The sequence below is a fragment of the Rutilus rutilus genome (assembly GCF_951802725.1).
Source record: "Rutilus rutilus genome assembly, chromosome: 12".
NCBI lineage: Eukaryota > Metazoa > Chordata > Actinopteri > Cypriniformes > Leuciscidae > Rutilus > Rutilus rutilus.
This window is the reverse complement of record NC_140217.1, coordinates 35,123,043-35,143,483: the sequence shown is the minus strand read 5'-3', so window position 1 is coordinate 35,143,483 and position 20,441 is coordinate 35,123,043. Positions and strand designations below refer to the sequence as shown.

General features: G+C 36.0%; 1 protein-coding gene across 1 annotated transcript; it reads right to left on the bottom strand.

The window, feature by feature from the left end:
• Nucleotides 1-3,043: 3,043 nt before the first annotated feature.
• Nucleotides 3,044-14,904, bottom strand: sun2 (Sad1 and UNC84 domain containing 2). The gene is made up of 18 exons (XM_084426509.1): nt 14,577-14,904; nt 12,728-12,848; nt 12,506-12,633; nt 11,031-11,108; nt 10,834-10,893; nt 10,655-10,748; nt 10,007-10,068; nt 9,727-9,833; nt 9,528-9,605; nt 7,568-7,621; nt 7,346-7,389; nt 7,120-7,237; nt 6,786-7,004; nt 6,609-6,693; nt 5,803-5,918; nt 5,558-5,725; nt 5,382-5,471; nt 3,044-4,157 (listed from the first exon to the last, which is right to left on the bottom strand). The coding sequence occupies exons 2-18, from the start codon at nt 12,844-12,846 to the stop codon at nt 4,044-4,046; spliced, it is 1,734 nt and encodes a 577-aa protein (XP_084282635.1). The 5' UTR covers nt 12,847-12,848; nt 14,577-14,904; the 3' UTR covers nt 3,044-4,043.
• Nucleotides 14,905-20,441: the final 5,537 nt, after the last annotated feature.

The window sequence follows — 20,441 nt, the reverse complement described above, 5'->3', positions numbered from 1 at the left end:
TGATTATAAAATACAGCATATGCTCCCATAAATACCGCTATATCTCACATTCATAATGTCCCAGTTCAGTCGCACGTCAGGAAACGTTTAGACGGCAGTAGTTGAAATGCGTTTTGCACAGTCGACTCCCTCCAGCTGAGGGAAAAGTTGGGAAACACGGAGAGAGACCAAAATGCACTGAAGGCGCTCCTCTGCTCAGCTGAGCTGGAAATGACACCATTGATGATGCTGTGTTAAACAGTATGTCTGGCTCCAATGTGCCTTGTCAAGTTTTTAAGACTTTTAGTTTTCCATTTTTTTCTTTTTTAATTTGTTTTACACCTAGAATGTTCACCCTTGACGATTCATCCATAAGTATTTGTTGATACACTGAACATTTGTGAACATATGTAATCAGAAACACTCCAGAATATGCCTGATTTTCTGACTTTTACTAGTTTTTGTTTGTAGGTCAAAACCCTACCTATTTTTTTGGCTTCTTAAACATCAAATTCATGTAAATTAGTTTTTTTTTTTTTTTTACTTTGAGTGGAGTTTGAGTGTGTGCATGTGATATTTGGCCAATGGGTCAGAGATACAACAGATTTAAAACTGAATTTCTTTGTGTTCTAACACCAGCATCCAGAAAACATATTCACCCTCAGCATTCCATATGAAATCATCTTGTGTGTCTGTTTTTGACGTTTTGTACACGAGTTTGTCTTTTGCAGATCACGTGCATGTTCACATGAAAGTGTCCCACTGAAATCAATGATGTGTGTTGTTTTGAATATTCAAAGAAACAAATCTAAACATTTTTTAGCCTATGGAAAGTTCCCAGCTGTAACTGTAAATAATTCATGTAAAATAGAATTGGTTTATTTCATGTTTTTGTAACGTAGAATTTCTTCTCTTTGATGCACTATTATGGTAGTCAGGACTGTAAGACAATAGCCAATAGCATCTTACTGTTTTTTTTTTTTACCATACTGTATTTATTAGATCCACTTAATTTATTTAGTTTTTTTTTTTTTTTTTTTTGCTTTCAATTTTACATCTGTTATGAAAATAAAATTGTCAGAAAAAAACAGCATTGTGTGTGTGTGAATGGATTGAGAATCAGTGTGTAGTTTAGCTCACAAACACACCTGATTTAACTCGTTTGAAAAATCTCCAAGACATCTTTAGTAACCACTGCTTGAGCCGATAGATAGTTTGATGTTGTTCACCAGTTAGAGCTGCAGAAATCTGGACCCTCAAGAGAAGCAAGCTGAATAATTTAATTTATAAATCAGAAAAGCAAATGAATCCGTGCAGTGTAATGTAGTGAAGCGTTGGCCTCTCAGAACAAAGCATTCGCGAGGGTGTGCTGAAATTCTCTGGTCAGTCATGGATAAAGGAAACCGGATTCCTACCATTGTTTGGGATTTGTATAGATGTGTCCACAAGGGAATGAAGAGACAAAACAACTTACGAGAAATGTGAGTGAAATTATTACTACCACCTTTTTAGCATTAGATACTATTGTATGTGATTGAGGTATACCTGTCTATATATCTGTTATATCTGTCTATATATATATATATATATGTATATATATATATATATATATATATATATATATACAGTGCAATGCATAAGTGAATACACCCATGCTAAAGTTGACTAAAAAGAGGAATAAAAAATCATATTTTGGAAATTGAACTTAATGTCTTAATTTAAAAAATTAGGAAAAATCCAACCTTTAAGGACACCAATTTTCTTTGTGAATGAATAATGTATCGTAAAGAAATAAATGTTCTTCCTTAAAATACAGGGTGCATAAGTTTGGACACCCCTATTTTAAATTCCCATAGAGGCAGGCAGATTTTTATTTTTAAGTATTTTTTTTATTTATTTTTTTAGGATACTATGCATCCTGATAAAGTTCCCTTGGCCTTTGGAATTAAAATAGCCCCACATCATCACATAGCCTTCACCATACCTAGAGATTGGCATGGGGTACTTTCCATAAGATCATCTCTCAATGCAAATCAAACTAGCTATTAGGCTAACTGAAATAAAACCATGCCAATCTCTAGGTATGGTGAAGGCTATGTGATGATGTGGGGCTATTTTAATTCCAAAGGCCAAGAGAACTTTATCAGGATGCATAGTATCCTAATTTTTTTTTTTAAAAAATACTTAAAAATAAAAATCTGCCTGCCTCTATGGGAATTTAACATAGGGGTGTACTCACTTATGCACCATGTATTTTAAGGAAGAACATTTATTTCTTTACGATACATTATTCATTCACAAAGAAAATTGGTGTCCTTAAAGGTTGGATTTTTCCTAATTTTTTAAATTAAGGCATTAAGTTCAATTTCCAAAATATGATTTTTTATTCCTCTTTTTAGTCAACTTTAGCATGGGTGTATTCACTTATGCATTGCACTGTATATAAATACACACCCACACACAATAGTGGCCAAAAGTGATGATGTCTGGCCTTAGCATCTTCACCCTTTAATTAAATATGATTAAAGGTTTGCTCATTTACGTAGTTGTGCTTGGAGTCAATTGTTTTATTTGTGATAACACAATTAAACCTGACAAATTGTGCAGACATAATTTTTGGCCAGGCTGTCATATAAAGAAATTATGAACATGCAAAACAAGAGAAAACCAATGAAATGTTAATAACTGATTATGTTGTAGTCAATGTATGCTTTTTTATATATATATATATATATATATATATATATACACACACGTGTGTGTTTGCATAGTAAAATAAAACCTGTAGCTCTAGAATATTTTCCTTATATTTTGTTCATTTTATCAAACTTGCAGGATCATAAAAACAAAAAAGTGCATTGCAGGTAGAATTTGAAGTCAAATTAAATTTGATCTAGGTCTAAAGTATGTTGCTGAATTGCCTGTGTATAAAACCAATTGATTTGGCTGATGTTTAGCCATGTATAATGGAAAGATCAGTGCAGTACTACACATGCAGATGTGCATGAAAATGTCTCATGTGCAACTCTTGAAATCATGCATTAATATTTGCATTCACACCATATTGTGTACCATCTCAAATTTATTTAAAAAAAACAATAATAATATCAAAATAATGTTACAGAAACTTCTTGCAAACTTTGCCAAATTAACATCAGAGCTCTATTAAGCTTGATGAGAAATGTAGAAGGATGCCAAAATAAAATAATAATAAATCAAATAAAACGATGCACATATTTATACCTTCAAGGAGTTTTAAGTAAGCATTCGAGAACGCGCCGCAGAAACGGCATCATCAAGCACAAATATACACAGAGAACAAGAGTGTGACGTTCAAGAGCACTTTGGTTTGAAAACCCAAAACCTGAGTTTGACTCCACAGCTCCCCCGTCCCGCAGAGGAGACGTACACCATCTGACATTTCTAGTACCCATGTGTACTCGTCACCCAGGGTCGGAAAATAACAGTCTCAGAGTGCAATCCCAACTTCTGCTCAAAGGAAACAGTATCGGTCCATAAGGACGTACCTAAACAATCAACTATTACAAGCTTCTTTAGAGGTATATGGTTCGTGAATGAACATTACAAAACACAACGCTGAGGGTAAAACAAATGTAAAAGGCAGAGCAATTGCTTTATAGTAATTCTAGCTAAGCATGACACTTTTTGTCCTTCATTCGGCTTTATAAATCATATTTACTTTTACACATAACTTAAAGGGATAGTTCTGTCATCATTTACTCAAGCTGTTCCAAACCTGTATGAGTTTCTTCTTCTGTTGAACAAGACATTTTTATAAAATGTTGGTAACCAGACAGCTGATGATCCTCATAGACTTCATATAAACATAAAATTAATGTTTGAGGAATGCAAACTGAATATTTTTTTAAGAGGGCGAACAATCTTCATTCTGATATCAGTCAAACGCGAGCGCTTTTTGGTAATTGTACATTAGGAAGCTGTCTGATTCGTTCTCTAAGAGTCCAGTGCATTTGAGCTTTACTTTTTTTTTTTTTTTGCGTAACGCAAACCAAGAGCGAATGATCTCGCAATCTCTTTGGCTCTCAGAAGAGCGAAGGTTCTCCGTGAACTCTGAAGCGATACACACAGGTGTATTCCAGGTGACCCCAGTTGCTTAACACTCTCAGCTCTGCCATGCTGTAGTTGTCTGAGGCTTCCTACAGGCCAGAGAACAGGAAGAATTTTAGGATGAATTCACAAAAACGTATCTAGCCTATCAGAGTATGACTAATAGCTCGTTTCCACTGAGCGGTAGCGGTACGTTACGGTACAGTACGGTACGCATTTATTTCCGTTTCCACTGTCAAAAGTTGTGAATGGTACCAAAATGCTGAACCGTACCGTACCACTTTTTGGGTACCCTTCCGTTGGGGTACCTAGCACAGTGGTACGGTACTTAAGGGTGGAGCTAGACTCACTGCAGGACGTTGATTGGTTGACAGAGAAGGGGAATGACAACATAAGAAGTGCCATTTTTTAATATACAGTTTAAATATAATACTACTGATACTGTGTCACGAAATGTAATTTTAAGAGTTTTTCAGGCGAGAATGTAGTTGTTTAAAGCTCAAATCTGTGGTTTATTTATAAAGATTTATGAAAATTTGATCCAGGTTGTGAGATCCAGGCAATCACCGGGCGCTGGGCGCTCATGTACCCCGCCTGGAACAGCCTTTCCTCGGCTAGTCGTTCTGACGTTTGCAGCTGACTCTGACGTCTCTGTAGTGGTTAAACATGAGATATAATTCGTCCTGTGTATATCTAACGGGCGATCTTTGGTCTTGTGAATCTATTTGCTGATTCAATCAATTGCTGAATATAATCAATACGTGTTGCCTGAACCACATTTGTGTGGCTATAATGTTTAAGATTTCTTTAAATGAAAACGTAAAGAGGCAGTGTGGTGTTTTATAACATAGTTTGTTTTATTGTTGCCTAAAATGTACATATAGAGATAACCGGAGTAGCAGAGCGAGTTGAGTGACGCTTTGAAGAACGCACTGTTGCATTTGCAGAATCACTGGACTCGCGTCCTCGGGAGCTGGACTTGGCAAGTCCGAACTTTGCGTACTTGCTGTTGAGAAACGCCTAATGTCGGCGCTTGGCTTCTTGTGACAAACATGCCGAGAAGCAAGAACAAGATCTGCTGTATGTCACCCATTGTTGTTTATGTCGCTTTCTTCTTCACGCGAAAATGGCGTCGACCGCTTCTTTCCGGCATAGGCTACACCACGCCTATCAAGTAAGGGTACTGTTGGCAGTGGAAACGCTAGCCGATTCATGGTTTACCGACCCGAACCGTACCGTACCGTACTGCACTGTACCGTACCGCTCAGTGGAAACGAGCCATAATAGACATATTAAGACTATTTTTGACTCACCGGAATCTTGAAAGTCTGAATGGGTTCTCCATCCTGGTCGTACATGAATGTCCCGAGCAACTTTCCGTCTTCGGTCTCATTAGACATACCCTGAACACAGGACAGGCGAGGAATCTCAATGCAGTTGTTTTATCACTGTTATGAAGAAGAAGAAAAACATTGGAATATCAACTCACGTAGACAGCAAAATCCTTAGGCGCGCTGTCAATGCGTCCCGTTGGCGAGAGCTCTTTGGGAAGGTGTTCGAGTGTGACGTGGGTGATTCTTACTGGGTAAGATAGTGCGATCACCAGGAAACCCTGGGAGCCTCGGAATGCCCAACACTTCCCGGGATACAGCTCCGGCTACAACACACACACAGAAGCTTAGACAGTCAGATGTGTTAAACTGTGTTTGTGTGATTTGAGAGTTTGTGGGTTACCTGTATAACAGTACGAGGGCTTTCTGAATGATACCAGAGAGGAATGCCAAATAAACTCAGACACGCAGATCGGGTCTTATATGTCTCAGAGCAACGAGTGTTTAACACACTGGCACCTACACAAACACACACAGTGAGACTTGTACAGTACGGAACAGTAAAGATTTTTGAATGTTTATGGAAGAATTATGCTCACGAAGGCTGCATTTGTTTAATCAAAAATACAGCAAAAAATATAATGTTGTGAATTATTATTACAATTTTAAATAACTGGCAACGCTGAATTTCAGCATCATTACTCTAGTCTTCAGTGTCACATGATCCTTCAGAAATCATTCTAATATGCTGATCTGCTGCTCAAGAAACATTTATTATTATTATCACTGTTGAAAACTGCTGCTTAATATTTGTGGAAACTATTTTTCAACAGCATTTACATATAAAAGTAATGTATAGAATTTTTTATTATACATACAAATTTGAAGGTTCTAAAAATGTAGCTTTGCCGGCACAGAAATAAATGACATTTTGAAATATATTAAAATAGAAAAGTTATTTTCAATTTTGACAATACTTCACAATATTGCTGTTTTTTTTTTAAATCAAATGCAGCCTTGGTGATCTTCTTTCAAAAACATTTAAACATTAAACCCAACAGCAGTGTTTGGACAATAGCCTATGTATGTATATTTGTATACTGTATATGTATGAATGTATATATATATATATATATATATATATATATAAATGATAATTTGAAAGTATAATATAGTCAATGCACAAGTTTTCATGCATGAAATTTGTACCTGAAGATTCCAAGGCATAGTCTGCCAATCCAATCCCATCTGCCCTGTACAGATTAATTGCCCTCTGGACGATTTCTTTCACATCCTGTTATGCATAAAATAAAAAAACACCCATTTAAAGACATCATGATCCTCATGTAAACTTCAGTCTGAATTTTTTCTTTCTCCGACACACACTTGTATCGTGGCGGCTCCGGCTCCTTCCTGGTGCAGCGTCTCTCCCACAGTCCTCCAGACATCTCTGCCGCTCTCTTTCTCCTGCACTAGTTTATCTAGTATGCGTTTCTCCAGATCCTCTAGCGCCCTCTGCAGCTCAGGACGGAGCACTATAGTTGAGTCCAGTGAGCTTGGATCTTTCAGGCGTGTTATTAGCCAATCGGATAGCTCTGCTCTCAGCTGCGGAAGAAAGGACATGAAGGAATAATTGATTATTAAGTAATTGCAATTTGCAAACCAGTCACAGGCAAATCTCTGCGCTGAATTTAAACCAGCTAAAAGCGTGTGTCCTTACGTTGGTGTTGAGAGTGTCATGTGCGTCGACTCTGTCCTTGAGAAGGTCTTGAGCTGACTGAAGATCTGAGAGACTGGACTTCAGCTCAGAAATCTGCTGCCCGCGCTCAGACTCAACACTAGGGAGCATTCAACATCACTGGATCAGATAATAATGATGCAACATGCACAAGACTAAACATAAAAAAGTCTACAAAATCAAAGTGAAAAGCTGAAAAGACACTAACTTCATCATCTGCTCATTCATAGACCTCAGATCGGTTTGCAGCATCTAGGAGACAAACACACAAAACCACAAATTAAGTGGATGACATAATTTCCTGTTTTGTGCTTTGTTGCTATGACAGAAGAAACAGAGGAGGTGGAAAAGAAGATGGATGACGTTTTACAGTAAGTGGAAGTGATATAGTTGCTAATATGCAGAAACTGTGAAGGTTTGGTTTCCTCACCTCAGATTTGACCTTCTGTTTTGTGCTCTCCATCTTCAGCAGTTCGATGTCTCTCTGAGATAACAGATAGTCAAAGAGAAAGAAATTGGGACAGATCTTTTGTTTTTCCTCCATTTCTGTCACCTGATGCAGTTTGGGTTTCTTGTCTATATTTCTTGTCTTGTCTAATATTATTAATTTAATGCGCTGGATGTTTTCTACAGGGCTGCTTTATAGCTGAACTCATATCCCTTACGAAAAAGAAGTTTATTCAAGTGTTTTATTAGTATACTTCTTTTAAACTAAAAATAAGAAAGCATACTTTCAGTCTACATTTTATATACTTCTGGAAAAATATACTTTATGTACTTCTCAGAAATATACTTAAAGATACACTTAAGAAAAGTCCAAGTATATTTGGCCTGTACTTGTACTCAATCTTTTGATCGAGATATACTTAAAAGTGTTATTAAATATTCAAAGTATACTTGGCTTGTAGTTGTGTTAACTCTTTTGATCGAGTAGCCTATTAAATATACTTTTTTTACATAGTTTTTCATATACAGTCTTATGAAACTTACATTGTTTGAAAATGTTGATTAGAATATTGATATAAAACAGATATGTTCTAATTCTGCGTATCTGAATTTTTGTGTAGGCTAGTCCACTAGTAGTGTATAGGAATTTACTCTAATTCTACTTTTCCCCGCCATTGACTGAATTTTCCAGCTATCCATATTTTCACTGTTATACGGTAGGGGGCGCTATGACACATCTTCTAGTACAGAATCTCCGGACCAAAACACAGGAGAAGAAGCTAAAACAAGTGATAAAAGATTGCTCACTCAAATGTAAAATAACGTAATCATCAAACATTAGACAGCGTGTAAATCAAAACTGCTTAATATTACCAAATGAAATGAAGCGTAACCCATGAAGAGAAAACGACTGTGAAGCTTTGGGGGTGTTGGACTCGATCTACTTCATCTGTGTTTTGATCATCGTTCTGAATCAGATCAAGGCGTAGTCTTTGACAAAAATGTGATTTTCTCAACTTTTTTGTTTAAAATGTTGCTTTTCTTTATGAAACTTACCGACATTCAAGTGTTGATAAAAAAGGATGCATGAAGCGAATACATTTTTTTTAAAATTTAAGTACAGTTAAGGTATTTTTCAAGTATAAAAAATAATATCTACATTTGAACATAGTAGTATACTGCAAGTGCAAAAATAATATATAAACAGAAAACTATAGCCTAAGTATAATGTAATGTTCACTTAAAGAAAACTTACAAGCATACTTGCAGTATAAAGTACTAAACTAGTAGTTTACTGAGAGCACACTTCAGTGTGTACTTTCATATACTAAAAAATTTACTACTTGTATTAAAATAGTAAACTACTAGTATACTTATAAGTTCACGTGTAGTGCATTAAGTGTACTATAAGTGTAACAGTAGTAAACTTTAAGTACACAACTAGGCTTTTCATTTGTAATGCATCTGCAATGCATACTTTTATATACTAAAAGTGGGCCAATTTAGTCCCAAGCAGTATTGAAATAGTACACTTACAAGTTTACTACCAGTACACATTGATATTAGTATAATTACTACATAAAGTATACTTACTGAAATATACTTGAACATTACTTAAGTATACTTCATAAAATGAACTTGAAGTATACTTCTTTTCTGTAAGGGTTACAGTAGCTGAACAGAACTCATTTCATAATTGATGAACTTTACAGTTATTGAACTGAACTGACTTCAGCTGAATAATGAAAGTTAGGGTTACTATTGTCTCCTTTAGAGCTGCATTACAGCAGAATATAATTCTGTTCGCATCACTGCGATTGCATTACTGTAAAGCTGCTTTCAAACAATCTGTATTTTTATAAAGCGCTATATAAATATAGGTGACTTGACAATTTCTTTTTAACAGACATCAACATAAATGATTGTGATTAGATTTTAATTACCATCAGGTTCCCCTCCCTTTCATGCAAGCTGGCGATCTCATGCCTCAAGTTAGACAGGCTGGCATGTTGGAGTTGGTCCTAAAAGAGCAAAAATTGCATTTACTAAAATAATAAAACATTTAAGAGAAACATGCACTGACTGAGCATTATGAAACAGGAGCTTTTTGAGGGCTAAATGAACTGGAGATGTTCTACTCACATCAAAAGCTGCTTTCATAGGTCCATCTGTGTGTTTGACAGATGAAGTCCTGGAAACAACCACATGAGGGGGAGAACGAGAAGCAAACGGGAACCAGTACCATATTCCTGCAATAGGTAAATGCAAAATAACGTTTCTTGATAACTCTATGAGACATTATTAGGGATGAACACATGCATAAGTATTTTTTACAGCTACAGTCTAGAAGGTTCTCGTGTTATCTTGAAATATATAAGTTTCATTTTTGATATTTTAGAAGAGTGTCCATCAGCTGTCTCACCAAAAATGAGAAAGATGAGAAGGAGAACCAGTAGGATAGCCTTTCTCATATCTGCTGTGCATCTACAGAGAAAGACAGGATTGGTGATAAAAATAAAAATAAATTTAAAAATAAAAATAAATGTTCTTAAATGTTTCTTTGAAGTATTAAAAAAAAAAAAAAAGAGCAAGCCATTAAAACGTTTTAGAGCTGAGCGCACCTAGAAAAAAATGTATTCACTTCATTCATTTATGTTTTTAAACATTTCCAAGACTTTCCAGGCCTGGAAATCCCCAGTAGCACCTCACTGCAGTACACGAGATCAGGGGGTGGAGATTGGTAGGTTTAGGGGTGGGTTTAGGGATCAGGGGGTGGAGATGGGTAGGTTTAGGGGTGGGTTTAGGGATCAGGGGGTGGAGATGGGTAGGTTTAGGGGTGGGTTTAGGGATCAGGGGGTGGAGATGGGTAGGTTTAGGTATATGTAAGGTGGATCCAGATCCAACTCCTCCCCCTGGATTTCGTGTTCTGCAGTGAGGACCATCTCGAAATCCCAGGAAAGTTACAGTGAGTTATTGCATAACTATGTTCTTAAGGTCACATATTAACGTAATAACGACACACACACACACACACACACACACACACACACACACACACAGAGCACTGTACCTGCTGAGCAGAAACACATTGATCAGAGACAGTCGTGAGGTGAGGCTGTACCACGCAGTGCCCAGCCACCAGTAGAGCATAACCAGAGCCTGAGCTGCAACACACACACACACGAGCGCATGACTACTGCAGGAGAAAAACAATGATTGTTCATGTTCGAGGGTTTAAACATGCAATACCTGGAGAGTGAAACACGTCCATAATGCCAAAGCCTGGTTCAGCTACAGACGGGGTAAAACCTAGAGAAAAGGAAAAATAAATTGTCAAAATTTCTACAACGCTCTTTGCTTGACAATTCAAAAAAGGACCAGCATGGGCAACCAGCCAGCCAATTTTATTTATTTTTTCATGTAAAAAATTTGCAATGTACACTTACTAGGGGTTGATTTTGAGGGTTGTTCATTATGCTCCTCGGCAGAGGAATATCCAGAGGAGAATCCAGCAACAGGCATGCCTGAAACCCAGAGACCAGTGGCGTAACTTTGTTTTAAAAAGTGGGTGGGACATGTGGGGTGGGGGTTGCTGATAAAATGCTAAATCAGATATATGTACAATACCATTACGATGTCCAGCAATCGATTTAAATAGTACATGGGGTTTAATTTGTCGTTTAATGAGATGTAGCCTAATATATGTTGTCTGTGCCCGAGAATTTTCGTGTGAATAAATACATAGATCCGCCTATTTGATCAACGTGTATCTTAAAGGTCCAGTGGTAGAACTTTCGCCAACCGTGTCAGAGATTCTGGGTTCTAATCCGCACTCGTATAGGTTTTTTTTTCTCGTATAGTTTTTTTCTTTTCTCATCAAAACCGATTATGTTCATCAGTGGTTGTATATCAAGCAGGGACACGTTTGTGTGCATTATGTTTTGTGATTTCACCAGAACGAATAGAGAGTATCTGCAACGTCTCTTATTTAAAAAACGAAATAAATGAATGCTCTGCCAGTTAACTGGAGATGTTTTAGTTATTTGTAGAATTGGTTCATTCGTGCCGCGAGATGTTTTAAAAAGTGGTTGGGACAATATCGACCCTGGCAAAAAGTGGTGGGGACATGTCCCACCCGTCCCACCCGCAAATTACGCCTGAGACAGTCAAAAGTATTTTGTATATCTTACTCTTATATAAAATATTACATACTCGTTATATTATATATCATCATTTTTTATTAATATTATATTATTCATAGTAAATTAAAATACATGTAGGTAGATTTTACACGTATTCATTTACATATACTGTATATATATAATTATTAAAACGGTAAGATTTTTTAATGTTTTAAAAGAAGTCTCTTCTGCTCACCAAGGCTTCATTTACTTGATCCAAAATACAGCAAAAACATTATTTAAAATTTTAAATAACTGTTTTCTATTTGAATATATTTTAAAATGCAATTTATTTCTGAGTTGGTATTGCTGAATTTCAATATTATTACTGTCTTCAGTCTTCAGTGTCACATGATCCTTCAGAAATCATTCTAATATTGTGATTTGATGCTCAAGAATCATATATTATTATTATCACTGTTGAAAACAGTAGTGTACAATTTTTTTTCAAGATTATTTGATGAATAGAAAGTTCAAAAGAACAGCATTTATCTGAAATAGAAAGATTTTGTAACATTATCACTACCGTTCAAAGGTTTGGGGTCAGTAAGAGTTTTTTGTTGTTGTTTTTGTTTTTTAATTAAAGAAATGAATACTTTTATTCAGCAAGGATGCATTAAATTGACCAAAAGTGACAGTATAGACATTTATTATGTTGCAATAGCTGTCCATTTCTATTTTCTATTTTATATATATATATAGACACTTTTTTTGCAGATTCTGTGTGTGTAGATACTAACCATTCTTATTTTCAGTGGCAGTGACGTCACTGCGTTGCCCGGTCGGTTTCTGAGTCACGCTGCTCGCTCGACTGGAATTACGGGAAACACTGCCTGTGCTCTTGCGACCGGTCCTCTTCTTGAAGATCCTGCAGGAAAGCATCTGTCTCAGGTTCACTGCCATTAATGCACATGCAAACTATACATCTGATGTACTGAGAGCTCCAGCACATACAAACACACCTGGTTGGGCTCTCTTTGTAAGAGACGTGGCCAGTGGTTTCAGTGGAGCTGGTGCTGGCAGCGTCATCATCAGGAAAGGTCGGTCCTTTGGGACCTAACCTTGTGCTTCGCCTTGACATCACTGTAGAACACATAAATATATCGATTTGTAAAAATTTGTGGTTATTGATAACTCAAACATCACTATGAGTTCCCTCATTATTCATCACTCTTTATTATTACATTGACTCATTAGCAAACACCTTACCGACTCATGAGAAAACAATAATACACTCTGAATCAGATGACCAAAATAAACGTGACATTTAATATTCCACAGCTTCTCGCAATCTGATACTAATCTTAGCGTAATTCCTAATCTCAAACGGCAGGCTCATCTCGTGCGGGGTGACGGAGCTTTTAGCAGCAGATTACCTGAAGGAGAGCACGTGGAGCAAACCACAGACCTCAAGTTCCCCTTCATTCAGTTACATTAAGTCCCTTTAGTTAGATAATTGTGGTTAGTCTCAACAACAGACTGCATTTTACGATTTAATTAGCTAGGAATACAGTTCTGTGCGAATCGAGAAATACAAACACTCACTCTGTGCTCATATCGTCTATTCTTTTTAATACAGCATAAGCATTTATGATTTGTAATGAAAGCACCTATTCTTTTTCCCCCTACAAATCCTTAATCCTAATTCAACTAATACTCTCATGAAGCATTAAAAACATGCCTGGACACTTACAAACCACTCAATGGACAATGTTGGAGGATAACACAAAGGTGAGACAAGATGCAAAGTACTGTATAACCACGTTTAAACGGCTATACAGATATATCCGTATCTGTCAGAACCGAAACATTTCAGTGGAGAAATAAGTGCTTTTAGTCATGCAAAATAGAAACGATTAATTAGAGCTTAAGTAAATAGCACTTCAGGCTGTTTGATGCAACACGTCCAGTGCTTTAAAACTAAATCCTCGTCTTTAGCTAATAATCCCTCCAATGGCTATTTTAAACTGACAGTGTTGTTGAAAAGCTCTGCTGCATTCATTAAGTTCATCATTCTCTCATTTGTTTTGTTTTTTATAACACATGATTAACATGATTTTTTTTGTTTTGTAAACTGTTGGACCTGTGAATCTATTTTCACTCTCCTCTCTTCATCCAACATATGCACATTTTTGAAAAAATAAACTTATATTCAAAAGTTAAAGGTAAAAGTAAAGTATTTTATTTTTTACTACAGACAAAAATTTGGCGAATAATCATTTTTATGTTATGGCCAACAACACATAGTATATAATATTATTATATTATACATATATATTAACATGAGTATCAATGCAAACACAAACAATCCTTTATATACTGCGGTAAAGAGGCAAAATAAGTTTCCATTCCTACTTTGCGAGAGTTTGGCGGTTCTCTTGATATTAGCGCCAATTTTGACCACAAAGGAAGGTTTTCTTAGTAAAACGGGGTCATTCTGTTTCACTTCCTTGACGTGGATGCAAATGAAATGTTTTCTGGGACGGAATAGCATAACTTAGTTCTTTGATGAATAATTATATACAGACTTCCCAAACGAGAATACAACTACACATTATGTAGCTATAACGTTACAGCTTTGCATGAAAATAAGTGTATTTAGAATTTAGTTGTAGCACATATTTGTAGTAGGCTACATATAGTTGTAGCACGTGTAATTAGTTTGTAGCACATTTCTCTGAAATGCTCCATCAGCATCATTTCTACAGCTCGTATGCCATGACTAGTCTCATAAGCACGCAATTAGACGATGCTTTTGAAAATGTAAGCTAGCGTTCAGTTCATATTCATACACACTCGTGGTCGTCTCACCTTCTCAGTGGGTCTCCAGGAAGACATGCAGCCTGTCAAAACCTGTCAAAGAGCGAACCGCTCATCCGAAACGGCTCCGCAATAACGGAATAGCGAAAGATACGTCGTATACTCGGGAATGTACGCTATACCCGCTCCAACTATGTGGCTTATAACGGTTTCGAAAGCGATACGACAAGATGCTGTGAGGGCGGAAGAGCTCTTCTTATCAGGAAGGGTCTTTTGACAGTTGTCAGCGCGGCGGCTCCACCTCTCGATGTCGTTTCGGGTTGTTTATAGAAAGATGAGGTAGACAGTCAGCGACGGCCACTGTTACTGTCCTGCCACTGTGCGCCTCCTGCCGGTGGACTTACGTTAGTTACGCAGGAAATATAACACGTCGAACCAGAGCTAGTGTTTCACACCCGTAATGCGCACAATTCACACATATTCATTTTACATAACTTCTTTGTTTGTTCAAATTGCTGTTTTAATAACTTTTATGTTGGAGTCAAACTTACCTTTTCACGAGGAAGTGACTTTGCGCAACTGCAGCAAATACGAACGGTTTAAGTTAACGTTACGTGAGAAAATTCAGAAATAAATAATAAACGTCACTTTATATCGCTAGTTAGATAAACAAACTGTATTAACCCTTCTGTTCAACTGATTAAAACAAAACACTGATTAAATTAAATAAATTGATTAAAATAAATTAAACCAATAAAGAATTAATCTACAGTAGGCTAGGCTACAGCACATGCATGTGAGTAGGCCTATAGGCTATATCAAAATTGTTTTTATTATTACTATTAATTAATTTAGACTATTAATTTAGTCTTTATACATGAAAATATATAGCTGCCTTTTACATTTTTGGATGGGGGGCCCTCGCACAGATGATCGTATTCGGGGGTCCATGGCTAAAAGATTGAAAACCCCTGGGCTATATCTATGCCTATTGTTTCTGTATTGCTATTTTGTTGGTAACACTTTACAATAAGGTCTCATTTGTTAACATTAGAAACCGCATTAACTAATGAACTAACAATGAGCAATAGCCTATATTTTAACTGCATTTATTAACCTTTGTTGATGGTAATAATAAAAATGTTCACATGCATATTAATACAGTCCACTAACTATAGTCTAACAGATACAATTTTTGATCTTAACAATATTTTAGATTAACATTAACTAAGATGCAGTAGAAGTATTGTTCATTTATTTTAAATAAAAAAAAAGCTAGTGATTTTTAAAGAAAAAATGCTTGTCACACTAATGTGACTAGCAGAAAGTATTACGCTCCTCAACTGTTTTCAAAAGTATTTAAAAAAAATCAATAATTGTTTTGTGGCATTTTTTTTTTTTTTTTTTTTTATCAAATAAAAACATTAAACAAATCTTACTGACCCCAAATTTTAAGGTTATGCATGTTATTTTTTCTTTATATAATGTAGGCTACAGAAGATGGCGCCATTGATCTTTGTTAAACCTGAATTGTTCAATGCCGTGCACATAACCCACAGAGACCAGGAGCAAGTGCTTTCAGATATAATCAAATTAATTTAAAACATATAGCATACCATGCAGCAGTTTATTTATCTTTCAAATCCCAATCCTCCTTCAAGCTCTTAATGAAGTTTTAACTCGTTCAGGGTTTAAATGAATTTGCTGAAGTGTCACTGGCCCACCGGTGGGCCCAAAGCCATTACATTAAAACAGTAATATCCTATACTAAACCTAAACTAATCTTGACAAACTATATATCATTTGAAAGCTTACAATCTCTAGTTTTCATATATAAAAATGTTCAACATAAATTACAGAGAAGCCGTAATTGATCAATTTGCAACAAGAATATTTTAATATTCCTAAGGCATGTTCAGACCTTTATTTTGAAATAGCAATGAACATGAAAAATCATGAAAGAATGGTAGAAACCTCAGTTTGTTTTCATGCCAAGAGTTCAAAAGATAGCATCCATTCAATTATTTGAGAAAAAAGGGTCTGAAATTTTTTTAAATATTAAGAAAAAAATATATAGATTCACCATTTGTGATGTGGCAGCGAGCTATAGCGCACATAGGCTACATGTTCTTTTTATGTGTTTCTTAGAGGTTGAATTCATATCAAAATCTGCCAAACTTCCCATATTACTTCTGAATAGAATGTCTACTTCATAAATTGTACGGAAATTGTGGAAATAGTGGTTCAGATCACTCAAACCACAAATGGAAATGGAGGCGCCCTTATATGGGCAGTAATGGAGTCTGGTTGTCACCTAGTGAAAAAGTGTGGTACTGCGCCCAAACAAAATCTTACTGAAAGCTCATCAACCTAAATTTTGAGAGTCGCCCAGGTTTAAAAAAAAAATACTTTATATAAAATATGAATAATATTTTTTTTTACATTGTATATTTCCATAAACTCAAACTTCTATAACTTTTTTTCTGTTTCACTTTCTTCATTTATTTAACTTCTTCAAAAATCTGCCAAATATACTCCAAAGCATTCTTTAATTACAACCATTTAAGTTCGAAATGTGCATTTTCATGTCTACTCAAAAAAAGGGGGGGGGGGGGGGGGGGGGGACACTTAACAGGTTAAAAGAACATTTAGCCTAACTAAATCATTATATTAAACACACACTGACTTTTAAATAAACCTAATACACAAGTTTGCTCTAGCTGAACACTGAACATTTGTTCAGCACAGAAGCAAATCCTCACAGTCATACTGCTTTAAATGAAATAAATACAGATTTGCTTTGGCTGTGACGAGACATTTTGTGAACGAGGTTTTTGCTACAGGCAGACAGACAGGGTTAATGTATTCAGAGCTCTGCTCTGCTGTCATCAAGTAATGCAGTTTGTACCCTTCTCAATGAGTCAGTGGGGGTTAACTGAGAGCCATCAGCTCTGATGCAGTCTAGAGGGATTGGATGAATGTTTAAAATGTCGCACTCACCTTAAGCTGCATTCACCTTGAAGAAAACATTCAATAGTACATCCTTCAGGCCAGATCTTTATCTCTGCATTTAGAACCATTTTCAATGTTTGACCATGTTTGATTAATGACATTAACTGAGCTTGACAAAGACCCCCAACACTAATATACTTTATTTACCTTGTTTTGCTTCATCAAAATATTTTACTGTTACAAATGTATCCAGTACATATACCAGCTAAATAGGCACGAGCTATAAGGACAATAAACACAAAATCAGAATTGTAACTTTCACATATTTTGTCATAATTTATTTAAGTTATATATCTCATCAAGAATAACAAAAGGAATATGTATTTTTTTCCCGAATATATTGCTTTATCACACCTATAGATGCTTTGCTCAAGGTCACAGATACACACTAATCTGTACATGATGTCAGGACCAATTGTAACTGAAAATATGATGATTCTCACTTATACACGGTACAATCACTTTAAAGGTCATCTGGAATGAAAAGCAGATGAAGAATGCAAGGAAAACAGAAGTGCTTCCCTAATTGTTTTTAGTGCCTTTCTGCTGTTGCCAAGGAAACTGTGTGTGTGTGTGTGTGTGTGTGTGTGTGTGTGTGTGTGTGTGTGTGTGTGTGTGTGTGTGTGTGTGTGTGTGTGTGTGTGTGTGTGTGTGTGTGTGTGTGTGTCAGTGTATAGAAGTTTGTGTATAGCAGCTGAGCTATAACATTAAAGGAAAGGCTAATCAACTTGTTCTTCTTGCCTTTCACACACAGATGCACATGAAAGTGTAGATGAAAAACAACTACTGAGTTCTTGGTCCCAAATATGACTCTTTATTTCAAAAGACATCAGGTTAAAGGTTAAAGCTTTTGTCCCATAGATGTTCTTTGTCTATTGTTCAAACTGCTGGGTGATTTTTCTCTCTCTCTCTCTCATTATTTAGAAGCTAGTCGTGATGAATCAGTTTTTCAAATGTATGTGAGAGGTAATCAAGATCACTTGTGCATCTAACAACCACGAAGGTCCTTAATAAGATGTGAAACACTGAATCGCAGCCTTTTCCCATAATGATGCATATAGATTTGTCTGAAAATGTTCCAGCTATGAGAACAAAGAGAAAAACACAGAGTTTGCTATCGGACAATAGACAACACACAGACCAGTGCATTTCACATTGAGATGAGTCAAAAATGAACATTTTGTTACTCACCCTCAAGTTGTTCCGAACCTGTATGAGTTTCTTTCTTCTGTTGAACACAAATGAAGATATATTTGAAGACTGTTGGTAATCAGTTGACGGCAGCCATTGACTTTCATAGTTGGAAAAAAAAAATACTTTAACATTCTTTAAAATAACTTATTTTGTGTTCAACAGAAGAAAGAATCTCAGGTTTGGAACAACATTTTATGCATAATCATTTGAAACGTATTGTATGTTTTATATACAGCGAAAGTATCCTGTTTTTAGCCTCTATTTGACTGTAATTGCAGAATCGTCGAGAAGTCAGCAAGCTGATTAGAAAGCGTGGTGAATGTTTATAGGCCTGGTTGTTAATGAATTATGCTAAATATAATTATTGGGTTACACTTTATTTTAAGGTGTCATTGTTACAGTGTAATTATATATTTAAGTAGGCTACTGAGTGATATACTTACAATAGGGTTAGGGTAGGATTAGGATTTGGTTGAGGGTTAGTTATATGTAATTATGCATAATTTACTGTTATTTCTATGGTAAGTACATGTAAAACTGTAAAATAAAGTGTTACCAGTTATTGTAATAAGATCTTCACAATAAATGTCCTCCATGATTCCATTTTTTTCCGACAACAAAGCACTTGAATGTGACAAGCTCGTAATCACGACTTTGGTAGTGGGAAAGAAGGAAACTCCCGATAGCATGTGAAGGGAGCGTTGAGTCATGTCGGAAAGATAGTATTGAGGAGCTGAATGCACATGAATGCCAACACAAAGCTCGGGATTTTCTTTAAGCTCCGATCTTTCCAAGCTGGGGACGTGTCAGTGAGAAACATGGCAGAATACCACAATACTTACAGGTATTTAGCAGTGACATTGTCAGGCTTTTTTATTTACTACAAAATAAGCCAATTGCCTGCACAAAATATAATAGCATTGTAATATAACAATATAATATGTAACGATAAAGTTTACAGTGGCTTCACAACATAATAAAAAAGCAAAACACACCTGATGCACTTTCTTTGTTCTTCATTTTCTAGAAGTAGAGTTTGAAAATCTTGCTGTATTTTTGTGTAGCTAGTTATTTAAGAGAAGGTTCACTGCCATCCTGCTCCGGCGAAAGTGACTTGACGCTACCTGATGTCGTAAACACGACTTTCCAACTCGTAAATACGAACTTCCCAGGAGGACTTGAAAGCACCAATAGTACGCCTTCTTTCTGCGTCGGTGGAAGAATACCCATGAAAGAACCATTGACAGAAAATGGAAACTGAACCTCAAAAGACAATTTTGAAGAAACTGTGATTTACTCACACTTGATGCGTTTAAAGTTTGGCTTTAGCATGTTTATATTTGCAATAATCCAGCAAGCATAAAATACATAACAAATAGTCCAGCTATAATTTTCTTAAAGAGCTTTTTGCAGAGCATTCTGGGACTTGCCTTTGCAGTGAAAATGATGCTGCCTTGGAATCATAAGATGCCATAAAATGTTAGGCAGCTCACTGTAGGTTTTGGATAGCCTAATATGTGTTCAGTGCAAGACAAATTCTCATTATAACATCAACTCTTCTCTAGTGGACACCAGAACCACTAACAACTTCAAAACTTCCTCAGAGCACTCAGTTCATTTCTTTTCCCTGGGTCTCTTTTATCACATTTCATCTCCCTTATGTAATTCTATTAGCATATTCAGAGTTTTTGATCTTGATTTTTACGTAAT